The 15,023-nt window shown below is 37.0% G+C and overlaps 1 protein-coding gene across 1 annotated transcript; it reads right to left on the bottom strand.

Annotated features, from left to right (window-relative positions):
- Nucleotides 1–12,609: 12,609 nt before the first annotated feature.
- LOC145802519 (uncharacterized) lies at nt 12,610–13,683 on the bottom strand. The gene is made up of 2 exons (XM_082895239.1): nt 13,370–13,683; nt 12,610–13,294 (listed from the first exon to the last, which is right to left on the bottom strand). Exons 1-2 carry the CDS (start codon nt 13,681–13,683, stop codon nt 12,610–12,612), a joined length of 999 nt encoding a protein of 332 aa, XP_082751365.1.
- Between the last annotated feature and the right edge of the window lie 1,340 nt (nt 13,684–15,023).

The following is a 15,023-nucleotide window of genomic DNA, read 5'->3' as shown; positions in this document are numbered from 1 at the left end:
CATTTCTTTAAAGGACTGTATTGAACGGAAAGGTAATTCTGGTGGATGGAATTTGAGATTCAAAAGACCATTGTTTGCTTGGGGAAAAAAAGAGGGTCAAAGCCTGTATACTTTGTTGAATGCAGTCATCCCTGTGTTGAGTAACCATGATAACTGGTTCAAATGGAAGGCATCATCATCTGGCCAATTTTTGGTGTCTACACTTCACAAGAGAAGTGACTCAACAACTAGTATGGATACTCATCCTCTTGATTTGATTTGGAAGAACATCTCTCCTCCTAAAGTTCAATTCTTGGGCTGGTTAGTGTGGAAAGGTAGGATCAAAACTTCTACTTATCTCCAACGGATTGGTGTGCTTGGAGCCAATATGAGCAACTTATGTATCTTTTGTAACACTGATTTGGAAACATTAGATCGTGTGGTGATGGGTTATCCTTTAATTTGGAAGGTTTAGGCCTAATTGGTGGGTAATTTACTGGGCTATACCAGGGTCTTTGGTAGGATTATTGGAATGGTGGACTAGATTTAAGTATAAAAAGTTGGAAGCAAGATTGTGGAAAGCTTTGTTGCTAGCAGTGGTGTGGTCTATTTGGAAACACAGGAATGAGTGTAAGTTCACTAATACTCAGCCAAATTTTGGTGAGTTGCAGGAACTAATTAAAGTCAGAGTGGCCTTGTGGATTAAAAGCAACGTTGCTGGGATTTGCTACTCAGTACAGGATTTTGTTTCCCATATCCAACAAATTAGAACCTTATTAAAGGATATTTAATGTTGTATGCTGCTGTTTTGGCTTGTTGAATGCTGCTGCTGTATGTTGTTGCTCTGAGGCTGCGATTTGGACTGCTGATGTTTGAAGTTGTTCTGGTCTATGCTACTATATGAAGATGCTCTGTTCTACTGTTTGGCCTGCTGTTTGAAGTTGTTTTGCTGTGTTGTTGTTCTTTTTTCTTCTTTTGGTTGTTCTTGATTGGCTTCTCACTAATCTTGGGTCAAGTGCTGGTACATGAATGTGTTTCCTTGGCGGTGCCAACCTAGTTGGGATTGTGGAGGATAGCTATGATGCTTTGTGCACTTCCCTGATTTGTTGATGTAATTTTGCATGTTCTTGGCTTTTATCATCAATAAATCTTTTTCTTTGCTAATAAAAAAAAATGAAGTGAGGTCTAATAGTTGGTTCTATGATGCCCCAAAAATCAGGAACATCAGAGAATATATTAACAAATAAATATAGGGTTTATCTAAGATTACGAGTTAGAGAATGTCACCAATGAGTCATTTGGTTAATAACCAAGTAAGATCTCAGGAAGGTTGGAGGAGTCAATATAGCCTCCTTTTAAAGTTAAAGCACCTTAGATAGCAAAGATACCCTTTTCACAGATCTTAGCAGGATATTAACACAAGGTCTACATGAGCCGACGAGACAATTAGGAATAAGTAATATAAAAGATATGTACCGATATATAATAATTACAAAATCAAGTCTTAAATACAACATGGGATCTCTCACTTACAATCTCAAAACACGTTTACAAACTAGTTTCTAATCCTCCTAGGGTAGCCGTACATCCTCAAATGCTTCAGCTTTGTCTTTGATCGATATAATAGTCTTCAATACCTGGCATGAAACGCCATGAGCTTTGAATGCCCAGTAAACGCACACACACCCCATCCATTTTTTCCCAATCCAATACGCCATCATATTTATAGTAAGCAAGTAGTGAAGCATGATATTCAAGTCAATAACAGCAATTTCAATAATAAAAGAAAGGAACATGTCATTCAAATAAATAACAAGGTTGTAATGTTAATGGTTAGTATTCTATAAATCCCCCAAGGAGATTTCATCCTCCCAACCACAAGAATTGGACATCGGACGATTTGAAACTCCCCATTTTGCTGCTTTGTTGCAGAACTTGCCTCGGATACCTACCAACGGTTATATACCGCGTAGCGCCAACCGCAAAGCCTCAAAAGGGATTGCGAAAAAAAAAAGGTTTTATCACCCTAAATCCAACCTTATCCTTCCAAAAAAGTTTTATCCTCCTTAATGTCCCATCTGGATCCAACCTTATCTCACCAATCAAACCATCGCAAAGAGTCCAAATACGTACGTTCCATTCTAGGATTTACATGACAACCGCTTGCACAAGACTTAACCTTCAACTAGGGAGCACATCCCATCAATCCATACATAACACACTCTTCATTATCCAAGTGATCAAAAACCCAACACCACCCCAATTAAGGTTTCCGTTGAGTTAGATGTCTTAAATTAAAGTTAGAATAACTTAACAAGATAGTAATATCCATATAACCATGACTATCATCAATTGACAAAGAAAAGGAACATAACCATAACACATTCAATATCATACCAAGACATGATCGTGTACTAATAAGTATATTCATGAACACAAGTGCATAAAACACCCATGCAAAACTAAATTTTCAGATTAGTACCAATTAAAGATAAAATCAAAAGGGCTATTTCAGATTTTTCCCAAACTTGGCTTAGCTCTTAGAGAATTTAATCTAATTTTCAGAACATGTTTCAGAAATGTGGCATCTTTTCTAGATTTTTAGTTATTTAAGAAATGCTCCAGCGCTGTCCAGATTCGTCGACCGTTACAAAAATCGGATTTTCTTTCAAACCACTCACTCTTTTTCAATGAAACCAATTTTACTTGAAAGATAACTCTCTAAAAAATATTTTTACGTAAAAATGAGATCCAAAAGATTTTTCTACATTTTTCTAGAGTTTCAAAAGTTGGCTGTAAAACAGATTTTACTAGCACAGTTCTTGCAATAATAAGTTAGTAAGAAAAGAGGTCAACTATGGGAAATTTTTCACTTTTCTTGTGATGAAAACATGCTAAATAATATGTATTAAAATCATAAATTTAAGGTGAAGGTGTGCCTTTGAGAGATTGGTATGGAAAAAGATAGTTTTGTACCGATTAAGGGAAAATACAAGAAAGGTAGAACAAGGCTCAACTCTTTTCATTTTTAACACAAAAACACCATTAGAACACTTCTAAAATACCATTTTAAACTTTTAATAACATGTTTTTGAAAAAGAAAAATGAAAGAGAGAGTTGTATTGTGGTTTACTTGATTGCCTAGTGAAATGTTTACACAATTTTCTCCTCTTTTGCTCTCTTCCACTACCAAAGTTCACTCTCTTCCTCTTCTTTCTTTCAACTAAATGTGTAGGTGTGTGAGTGTATGAGATGTGTAACATGTGGAGGGTGGTGGTGTTTTTATAATAAAATTAGTGTAAAAGGTCCAAAATACCCATTGGTTGGAATGGAATGGAATTGAGATATATTTAGTTGGAATGTAATGGAATGAGGGATGTAAAGCCCCAAATTTCTAGGCCAAATGATAATACAACAATCATGGCTCTTTCAAGAGAAACCAAATATAAATCTCCAAACTTACATTACATGATACAATAATTCTTTATGCAACAATTTATTAATCCAATAACAAGTAAATAAACAAATAAATACCCCCAAGGGTTTACAAGTTTCCAAGGCTTGAACCTGATTACACAAAATGGTTATTCAAACCCACACAAACACAGCCCTTGGCTTACACACAGAGTCACAGCAAAATGAGAGCATTGTACTCCCAATACACATACTTCTACGCCCCTAGTTAGGTGGAATCACCACATCTTTTCTTGCACAAAAATCCCGTAGGGTAAACATAAAGCCCAGTAGGAAATTCTTAACAAAGTATATACATTTTATACAAGCCTCAAGAGATGAAATGCACATGCCATTCTATGCCCTTTTTGAAGATAAATTACATTTTCATCTTTTGAAAACCATCATGCTCAATGATATCATGCAATTTCAATTGTTCAAAACTTAATAATTTATTTCAAGGGCAGTAAATACGACTTTGGTAATCCCTAGGTCGATGTCTGCAAGTAGACTATACAAGTACTACAAAATTGTCATTTTTTACCGGTATTAACCAGAAAGCTCGACATCTATCTGCACGAGTTTTCGGTCTTTCACCCTAGACTCTTAGGCCAACTTATTCAATATCATCTACACCATCTATCAAGACTTACCAACGTATTTATCCCAAAATCATTCCATGAAAACTTATTTCTCAACATTCTTTTCTCAATGCAAATTTTCAAATCAACTTTCAAAGTTTAACGTAATCAAATGAATTGATATGCCAATTTCACAAGATAAATATAAATATTTTTGTTCCAATTCATCATCCAATGAATAATACAATTCCCTCTTCTCAAGTATCCTCAACAATTAGTTATTTCAAGACTATTTCAACATTTTGAACAATAATTTCCAAAATGAACAACAATTCTCATATTCTCTGAAATTCATCATTTATATAAATATAAATAAAATTTTCCAAACATCCATTTATTTTGACACACAAAATAAATATAACAATATCATTCATAGATTTTCACTCTCCTTTAAAAAAAATCTCCAAATTCTAGGTTTTCTCACCAAAACTATACAACTCAAATCTTTTGAAAGAAAACTTTTCAAAATTATCTTTTCTTCAATCAACGAAGATCAAAACCCATAAGATCATTTTAGAAGAATAAGAGACAAACCCACTTTCAAAATCGCTCAACTTCTAGAATCAACAATCAATTTTCAAAGCTATCGAAAGATGATTTCGAAAATCATATAGATCTTGCAAAAATATATATATAACTCTAAGAAAATCCCTACCTCAAGTTTTGAAGAAGAAATGAGATGAAACCCCCAAAGTCAACAGTGTCGAAACTCGATCTTCACCGCACACAACGAAGCCCTCGAGAAGTTAACCAACTTTGATGACGAACCTGTTGCAGAACTCTAATGGATCTTGAGAAATCAAGGTTTTGATCCAATTTGGCATAGGGAAATCTAGAGAGAATAGAGAGGAAAGGGTTTTTAGAGAGAGAGATATATACAAAAGTGATCTGAAATATCAGATTCACAAACTGATATAACATGGTCCGCTCGAGCGTGGAGCCCTGATCGAGCATCAAATACACTTTCCCAGTACTTTGCAGACAGGTCAAACTTCTGGAACCAAACATTCTCCGCTTGAGTGCATAAACGGCTGCTCGAGAAGACAAGCAACTTCTAATGCATTTTGCATTTTTGCTTCGGGAGCACTGCCCCTCAACTCCGCTAAGGCACTGCCCTAGGACCTGCCAATGGGCGCTGCCCCTAAACCCCCGTGAGCTAACCGAGCAACTCGATCCCCGTCATAGTCAGCGAAGTGGCAAAAGATGAAAGATATGCTACAACCCAATACAAACATGAGATATTACCTGTTCCAAACACACCGCTATAACCCGATAACCAAAATAAGGGGAATACAGAGAACTAAGATAAGTAACACCGTTTAAAACCATACCAACCCGAGCCCAGAACACCACAAAGAGACGGGTCAAAACCAGGATTGCTACAAGGGATCATTAGGGAGCCTAATCATGTATTAAGGCATGATCTAGTTAAGGTTAGGCTTATGTAGAACCAAGATAGTTACAAATACAAGACAATTTTCCTTGAATTATGGTACCAAGGTCAAATTTTTCTTTTGGAATTGATTAGAATATCTATTTTCAAGTGTAGTATTAATTAAAATAACGGTAAACAAAAAATAAGGGTAAACTACCAATAGGTCCTAATAGTTTGACTTAATTCTCATCAAGTCCTATTGAAAATAAGTATTGGTAAAATTGTCGCTAAAAATAATTTTTTTGTGACATTTTTTTATATATGCCACTAAAAATTGACAACTAGTGACTTTTTTTTGTTATGATTTTTATAAATTGTCGCTAAAACTTACAATTAGTAACTTTTTTATGAAATTTTTTTCCCATAGGACCTATTAGACAATAAGTCCACTTATTAGGACCTATACGTAAGTACCCCTTAAAATAATGTTAAAAATAATAATTTGGTTCGAATGATCTTGCTTTGAATTAAAGGACACACAACCGAATGAAAATGATAAAAATCGAAAATTAGGATTTTAATCTAAAATTGGAGAGTTAAATAATTAATATTAGAGTGTTAGAAATGATTTCTAAGTTGACGAGATCGATTAGAGTTTGTACGGGTTCATCCGTGACATGTTTTCAGTTCTAGGGTTAATTTTGTAAATAAACAAGGAACTAAGGACTTTATTATAATAACTCAAAAGGAAGGGTCTTACTAGAATTTACAAAATTTAAGGTTCTCATAGTTCCCTTCGGATCTTTGTGAATTTTGGCCTTCCAAAGTTTGGGAAAGTATCTTAGATGTGGGTAGAAGTGACGACATCTTTAGCGAGTTATTGATCAACAATCTTGTTTTGAAATTAGGCTCAAGTAGGCACATTCTTTTCTGGTCTGATATGTGGGTTAGTGTAAACTCTATGTTGACAATCTTTCCAAGACTCTTCTTCATATCCACTTAGAAAGATAAATCAATTTGTGATTTATCCTTACTCTCTAGTGATTGTCTGGCTTGGAACCTACAATATTCAAGCATCAACTCCGTCCGTGAGAAACTAAAAAGCTACAAGAACTTCTCAATCTTATCTATGGATTTTCATTATGACCTAACCACAATGATACTCTTCAGTGGTTCATCAACAAACAAGGACTTTTCTCAATCAACTCCGTCATTTCTCATTACCACTTACTCTCAAGTGAATATAGTCCCCCTAGTATTCACCTATGGAAGAGCATTGCTCTCCCTAAAGTCAAGGCCTTTTGTTGGTCTTCTCTTAAGGGACGTATTGCATCTAAAGACTTTCTAGTGAACAGATTGATTCTCCATATGGATGCATACTGGTTTTGTGCTTTCTGTGGATTTGAGGCTGAAATGTCAGATCACATCCTATTTCACTGCTAAAGATCTTGGTTATTCTAGTCACATATCCTTAATAGGTGGGGTCTTGAGTGGATCTGTCCTATTTTTATCTCCCTCTTGTCACTAATGATGGTTTAATTCAGGTTACAAAAGCTTCAAAAAGATCATTTGGGAGCTCCCTTTGCATTACATATTGGAATCTGTGGTTATCTTGAAATAATGCCAAATTTTTTTTTTTTTTTTTGATCAGCAAAGAAAAAGGAACTTTATTGATGAATTAGAAGACAATTACATCAATAAAAGAAAAGAGAATGATGGGTGCAAAAAGCATCATAGCAAACCAAATCAATCCCAACTAGGTTGGCACTGATTAGACCACCTAATCATATGCTAGCACACCATCAAGAGCTGGTTAGTAACCAGCCACAAACACCGAAACCAGCCTCACCCAAGCAGAAGATAACCAAAACTAAACCAAAAAATGCAACCCTTAACTGACAAAAAGATAGAAAAACAAGACAATCAATAAAGAAAAATAGTTGCAGCAGGCCAGGGCAAAACAAACAACAATCCATAGCATCAGTAGCCATCACAAAACACAGTAGTAGGTAGATCACAATCCAACAGACCAAGAGCAATGTAACCAACAGCCAACATTAGTAGGCCACACAGCAGTCACCTACTTCCTCTACATCATAGCAGCACACCAACATATCAGCCACAAGACTATATTTGAACATAGTAACAAAGCACCAAGACTATGCAGCCACAAAACTATACAGTCAAGACTATCTATACAAGTCTTGAATTGATTTGAACATAGCAACAAAGCAGTATAGCAGCCAGTTGGGCATAGTAGACCCACAAATATGTTCAACTATCACACCCTTCTACAATCACCAAGACTATGCAACCACAAACTCAACCATCATTCCAGAAGCAGAAACAATCAAAGAGGCAGAGCAGCAAGCACAGAACAGAACAGTAAATTCTGGCTAGAAGTAGCAAACTTTACACTCCATATTTGCAGCAGCTGCTAGGATAACTCCAAACTATACACAATAGCATACCTGCTTGAAACACCCACACAAGTAATCCACACACACCTTTTTTGTGCGATATAAAGCCTTTTTTCCCAATCCATTATGGATTCACACCAATCAAAAATCCATTCTTCAATAGATGGTCTTGCTTCCTTCATATGTTCGACTGATTTAAATGTTAGTAATGCTAACCTTCCCCCACTATCTCTCACTCTTATCTCCTTCTTTTCTCTTTTTCAAACTCCTTCTTAAAATCATTGAATGACAGAAAATTCTTTAGCTTCACAATCAGACTTTCATATAACCACCCATTACTTGACTCATAAGCCTTAACAACAACTTTCATCCTCTCCTGAATGCCTCCATTTTGAACTGCTTCAACATTAGATCTTCCTACTGCCTCCATATTTTGTTGTGCCCAGTTCCTTTGTTGGTACTGCCTCATCATCACTCCTCCTCTGCTTCTTAATATGGTTTGTTTTTGCACTCATTTGTCGTACTCTGCCTTCTGCAGCGAGAAATTCCTCTGTTGGTACTGCCTCATCTTCTGATCTCCTAAGCTCCTCACTATGGCTTGTTTCTGATCCCCTTTTTTGTATTTTGCATTCTTCACCTTCAGAGCTTTATTGTCGCACCATAAATCATCTGCCTTTTGCACCGCCAAGTCTGCTACAACCTTAAAGCTATACCTTACAAATTCGAATCGGGAGCCCGTAACTTATCTTATTTTTGCTGGAATAAAGACGTCCTTAACGATTCCGAACTTACTGAATAGAGTGAACAAACTTTTTGGATCCATAGAGTTAGGTATCTCATCTAAAAAGATGGTTAACAACCCATCTACATCCTTAGATCGGCTATTTTGAATGCCCACTCTTCCTCCTCTTCTTCTTCTAAGCACCAAATTCCACCCTTATTTCTCTATACTATGTGAAATAATGCTATTTTCAACAAACACTTCCACAGCTGGTCTCAAATGACTGAAGTTATAAAAATCCAATTGGCTTTATGGGCAAAGGCTACCACTAGTTTTGCAAGCTTCTCTATTGATAATATCATTCTTTACATTCGAGAAGTGCAGAAGATCAAGCTAAAAAAAAGGAAAACTTGCCTTAACCTCAAATGAATTCGATCTCCCCCAAAATCTCAAATGAATTCAATCTCAGTGTTTGCTTCTCGTATTTTTGTTCTTTGTTCGATCTCAGTTTTGCTTCCCCCTTTTTCTTTATTATTATTATTATTATTATTATTATTATTATTATTATTATTATTATTATTATTATTATTATTATTTATTTTATTTTATTTTTTTTATGGTTGGTGTCTTGCCATCCCTTCACCTAGTGTTCACTTTGGGCTGTTTGTTTTTGAGCTTCATAAGGGTTCCAACTTAATTGGAATTCTCGATAAACTCTGTACAATTTCTTCCCATTGATCTTTTATTGATGTATCTATTTGACCTTTTCGTTCCTATCAACAAAATTTATTTTTCCAATAAAAACAAAAAAACATATATCTCAATTTTTCAAAGAGTGTGATTGTAAATAAAACATACCATATCAGCTTTTTTTAAAATTGAGATAAAAATATGTATATTATCTTTTTTATTTTATTTTTTTACAACTAAGGCAATATATATATTGTTGGTGGGAGTGGGGTGCAAACCACTATTGGTGATTCACAATAAGAGGATTAACACTGAACCAAACTGAAATTCAATTCACTAAAAATAATTCTGAAAACCAAACAAACAGAGCACTCTTCCTTTTCTTTCTCCCACACACTTATCACTCTGATACATTAGCTATTTATAGATAAACTAGCAATGTGAACACATTTAATGTCAATACAACTAGTAGTGTGAAAGCATTGAATTCAACTACAACTGTTGGTGTGAAAGCATTAAATGCTAAGCCTACAAACGTTGAAGTTTCATGTAGCAATCTTTGAACATAGATTGCTAGGGTGGCTGTCAAGAAGGTGGCTATCAAGCTTACTTTCCAACATCCCCCCTTAAGCTTGATTCTTCATGTTGCTTCATCTCGAGCATTATCTTCATTTTGTTAAACAGATCATTTTTCAATGGCTTCTTGAAAATACCTACAAGCTAATCTTGAGATCTGCAAGGAAATAATTTCACCTTTTTATTTTTCACATGCTCTCGGATGAAATGATAGCGGTTATCAATATGCTTACTTCTTTCATGATAAACTGTATTCTTCGCCAATGCAATTGCTGAGCGATTATCAACATAGATCTCAGTGAGTTTTTCTTGTGGAAATCCCAAATGCTTCAGCATGTTCCGTAACTATATTGCATGGCACACAGCTGAGTTGGCTGCAACATACTCAGCTTCGCAAGTCGATAATGTCATAATGGCTTGCTTCTTGGATGACCATGTGAAGGCTGTATCTCCTATAAAGAAAGTAAATCCTATAGTACTTTTTCGTTCATTCAAGTCACGTCCCCAGTCGTTATTTGAGTAGCCAACAAGACTGAAATTATGAATTGGTTTATAGAATAAACCATCATTGACTATACCTTTGATGTAGCGAAGAATCCTCTTTGCTGCATAAAGGTGTGATTGATCTGGTGTTTCCATATATCTGCTGATCAGTCCTACTCCATGGAGTATGCCTGGCCTGGTGCAAGTAAGATAGCAAAGACTTCCAACTAGGCTCTTGAAATAAGTTGGATCCACATTACCTGCCTTTGTACCTTTTTTAAGCTCCACTCCACTATCTACAGAAGTATTCACTGGGTTGCAATTTTCCATTCCATATCTCTTGAGAATTTCCTTGGCATAGCCACTTTGGGAAATGAAAATTCCATCTTTTTTTTTGTGCTACTTCAATGCCGAAGAAATGAGCCATCAATCCAATATTTGTCATTTCAAATTCTTGGACCATGCTTCTTTTAAAGTTTTTGAACATAGCTGGATTGTTTTCGGTGAAAATTAGATCATCAACATAAAGACAAGCAAGCAACATGCTTCCATCAGCTTCCTTCTTCAAATATAGTGCGTCCTCATATGGACATTTTTCAAAACCATTGTCATGAAAATAGTGATCAATTCTAGTATTCCATGCACGCGGAGCTTGCTTCAATCCATAAAGTGTTTTCTTCAATTTGTATACTTTGTCTTCATGCCCATTCTGAACATACCCTGAAGGTTGTTCAATATAGATTTCTTCTTCAAGGAAACCATTAAGAAATGCAGATTTCACATCAAGTTGATAAATCTGCCACTTGTGCTAGGCAGCCAAGGAAATCATTAGCCTGATAGTCTCCAATCGGGCAACTGGAGCAAACACCTCTCCACAATCAATTCCAGCTCTCTGCTTGCAACCTTTTGCTACTAACCTTGTCTTATAGCGTTGTACTTCGCCTTGTGCATTCCTCTTTGTCTTGTATACCCATTTCACTCCAATGGGTTTGTGCCCCTCCGGTAGACTGGCAAGCTTTCATGTGTCATTTTTCTCAATGGCATGAATTTCTTCATCCATTGTTTTCTTCCATTTATCTTTTTGGATGGCTTCTGAGAAAGTAAGTGGATCACTATCTACGGGCAGGTAGAACAAATTCAGATCTGTTTCTTCTGTAGCTTCATATATCTCCTACAAATTTCTCATTGGTCTTGGTTGTTTGAAAAAACTATCATCGGATGATGCTGATGCTGATGATGATGATGATGATGATGCAGCACTTCTATGAGAAACTGGCGATCTAGGTGCCGGTATTCTATGTGGAGGAGCTTGTGGCTCATCTTGAACTTCTTTTGTAATTTCAACCAGAGCTTTTGATGTTTCATCTTCAAGAATGCATCTTTAACAACTTCATCTTGATTCCAGTTCCAAGCTTCTTCTTCTTCAAATATCACATCTCTGCTCATGATCACCTTTCTGGTAATGGGATTATACAACTTGTATCCCATTGTTCTGTCTCCATATCCGACAAGGATATATTTTTCTCCCTTATCATCGAGCTTGGTTCTTCTTGCTTTTGGAATCTTTGTGTACGCAACACACCCAAATTTTCTGAGATGGTTGACACTTGGCTTATGTGAACTCCAAGCTTCTTCTGGAGTCATAAAGTGAAGGCTCCTGGTTGGGTATCTATTTAGTACATACACAGCACATGAAACGGCTTCAGTCCAAAATTACTTGGGCAGTCACTTTCCTTTCAACATGTTCCTTGCCATATCTAAGATTGTGCGATTCATCCTTTCAGCAACACCATTCAGCTATGGCGTATAGGATAGTATTGTTTGATGCTTGATTCCATGTTCTTTGCAATAGTTCTCGAAAGCATCTGATGTATACTCTCCACCTTGATCTGACCGTAATGTCTTGATGTAGTAGCCGCTTTACTTCTCTACAAAAGATTTGAATTCTTTGAAAATACTGAACACCTCCTACTTTCTTTTAAGAAAATACACCCACGTCTTCTGGCTATAATCATCAATGAAGGTGAGAAAATATTTATTCTGTCCATTTGACATTGGCTTCAATGGACCACACACATCAGTGTGCAGTAGCTCCAATGGCTTTGTTGCTCTCCACTTCACTTCTTTGGCAAAGCTAGTTTTGTGATGCTTGCCAAGAATGCAGCTTTCACAGACCTCATTAGTCTGAGCAATATGAGGGAGCCCTTTTACCATATTCTTGCTTGACAACAGCTTCAAGCTTCCAAAGTTGAGATGTCCAAACCTCAAATGTCATAGCCAGTCTTTGTCTTTGATGATGGCACTTGAACACTTTGCAGTATCATGTTGGATGTTCAATGCAAGCATCCAATTCTTGGACATTCTCACCCAAGCGATCAAATTACCATGATTGTCTTTGATGGTAAGATGACAATCTTTCATGCTGATGTCGTATCCTTTCTCTAGGAGTTGTCCCATATTTAAAATGTTGTTCTTCATGGCAGGAACATAATAAACATTGGAGATGTAAACATGATCTTCATTCTTGAGCTTGATCAGAATATTGCCTCTTCCTTTCACTGGAGTCTTTAAAGAATCACCAAATGAGACTTGTGCTTGTATAGTCTCGTCAAGCTCAACGAACAACTCTCTTTTACCACACATGTGATTACTGGCTCCCGAATCTAGATACCAAACATTGTTTTGGTTTTCACTGTCTACATGGTGGACAAATAGGACTGTAGGTCCAACTTTGTTTGTTTCCTGCTCAGCAAAAGTTGCTTGCTCTCCTGCTTCTGTTGTTGCTCTACTTCGGCATTCATTACTGTAATGCCCGAACTTGTGACACTGGTAGCACTGATCATTGCTTTTGTTAACTCCTATTCGGTTGTTATAACCACCTTCTCTACCTCTTGCTCTTCCTCTTGAAGCAAAGTGTGGTTGACTTCTTCCTCCTCTGGCTGGACCTCTTCCGTCTCTTCCTCGAAAAATAGAACTTCGGTTATTGTAACCACAGCCTCTTCCTTGGCTTCTTTGTGATGTCTCCCCTTACTCGTTTCTGTCATCTCTAAAAGACAGCTTCGATTGAAGAGCTTGCTTTAGGGAACTTAAGGGAGGCTTCTTGTTGATCCTTTGTTCATGAACCTCAAGTGTGCCCATCAGTTCATCGGTGGTCATGGCACTGAGATCCTTGGACTCTTCTATTGCTACAACCACGTACTCGAACTTGGGACTGAGTGATCGAAGAATCTTCTCTATCACTTGAAGAGATTCCATTTTCTCTTCATATCTTCTCATCTGATTAACAATGGTCAATGTCTTGTTGAAGTACTCAGAAATTGACTCATTCTCATTCATGTACAACATCTCGAATTCGCCACATAACACCTGGAGTCAAACTTTGATTGTATTCTCAATTCCACGGTGTGAATTGTGAAGAATACTCCATGCCTCTTTAGAGGTTGCTGCTACTGAAATCTTCTCAAAACTTGACTCATCAATGCTTTGATAGAGTAGATACAAGGCATTTTTATCTCTCTTCCTTGAATATTTTAATGTCGTCTTCTGTGCTTCATTTAAAGTTCCTTCATCTTCGAGATTAGCTGGCTCGTCATATTCTCGATCCACTAACTCCCACAAATCTTGTGAGGCTAGTAGGACTTGCATTTGAATACTCCAATTTTCATAGTTCTCTTTGTTGAGTTTTGAAAACTGGGGATGAAAGAAGTTGTTTGTGTTGGCCATTGGTTGTCTTTAAAAAACTACAAATTTTCATCATGGAATTTGTAAATTCTGACCATACAGATGTCTCCGGAATACTTTAAATAGTTGGAAAGCACTATTAGATCATCAGAAACGGACTCCGAATGGCTCAGATCGAGCTAAAATAGTTTTGGCGCTTTAGATCTGCGGCTGCACCTTAGCCACGTCACACTGGATTAATACTCAGTGTGCTGATGTCAGCGGCTCATTCAATGGCGCAGTCAACACGGCTTGGTTAGCGGCACAAATTAGGCTCAACTCAGTCAGCGGCTCCGATCAACGGTGGCTCGGCTTGGCTTAACCGCTCAGATGACGTCAGCGGATGACGTCAGGTTGTCTGGTGCGCGCGTGTGTGGCATATGCTTGTGCATGGGATCATGCGTCTTCTTCCTCTGGAAGCACATGCGGCACGTGAGCGCATGGGCACACGTAAGAACAACGTCACTGGCGCATGCGGAGTCGTCTGAGATCCGTTTTCGACGCGATTTTCACGGTTGTGCTCATCTCGTCGAGAGCTTCAAGCTGATGTGATCAAAAATGGATTTCGACCACTTTGATTTCTGGATAATTTTTAAAAAACACACTCTTTTTTTCCGAAAACACACAAAATCGGCTCTGATACCATTGTTGGTGGGAGTGGGGTGCAAACCATTGTTAGTGATTCATAATGAGAGGATTAACACTGAATCAAACTGAAATTCAATTCACTCAAAATAATTCTGAAAAACAAACAAACAGAGCACTCTTCCTTTTCTTTCTCCCACACACTTATCACTCTGATACATTAGTTATTTATAGATAAACTAGCAATGTGAACACATTTAATGCCAATACAGCTAGTAGTGTGAAAGCATTGAATGCAACCACGGTTGTTGGTGTGAAAGCATTAAATGCTAAGCCTACAAACGTTGAAGTTTCATGCAGCAATCTTTGAACACAGATTT

Source organism: Camellia sinensis, chromosome 11 (assembly GCF_055761805.1).
Source record: "Camellia sinensis isolate YWXY chromosome 11, ASM5576180v1, whole genome shotgun sequence".
In the NCBI taxonomy this organism is placed as follows: domain Eukaryota; kingdom Viridiplantae; phylum Streptophyta; class Magnoliopsida; order Ericales; family Theaceae; genus Camellia; species Camellia sinensis.
Note: the sequence above shows the minus strand (reverse complement) of the source record. Positions and strands in the feature narration are given on the sequence as shown.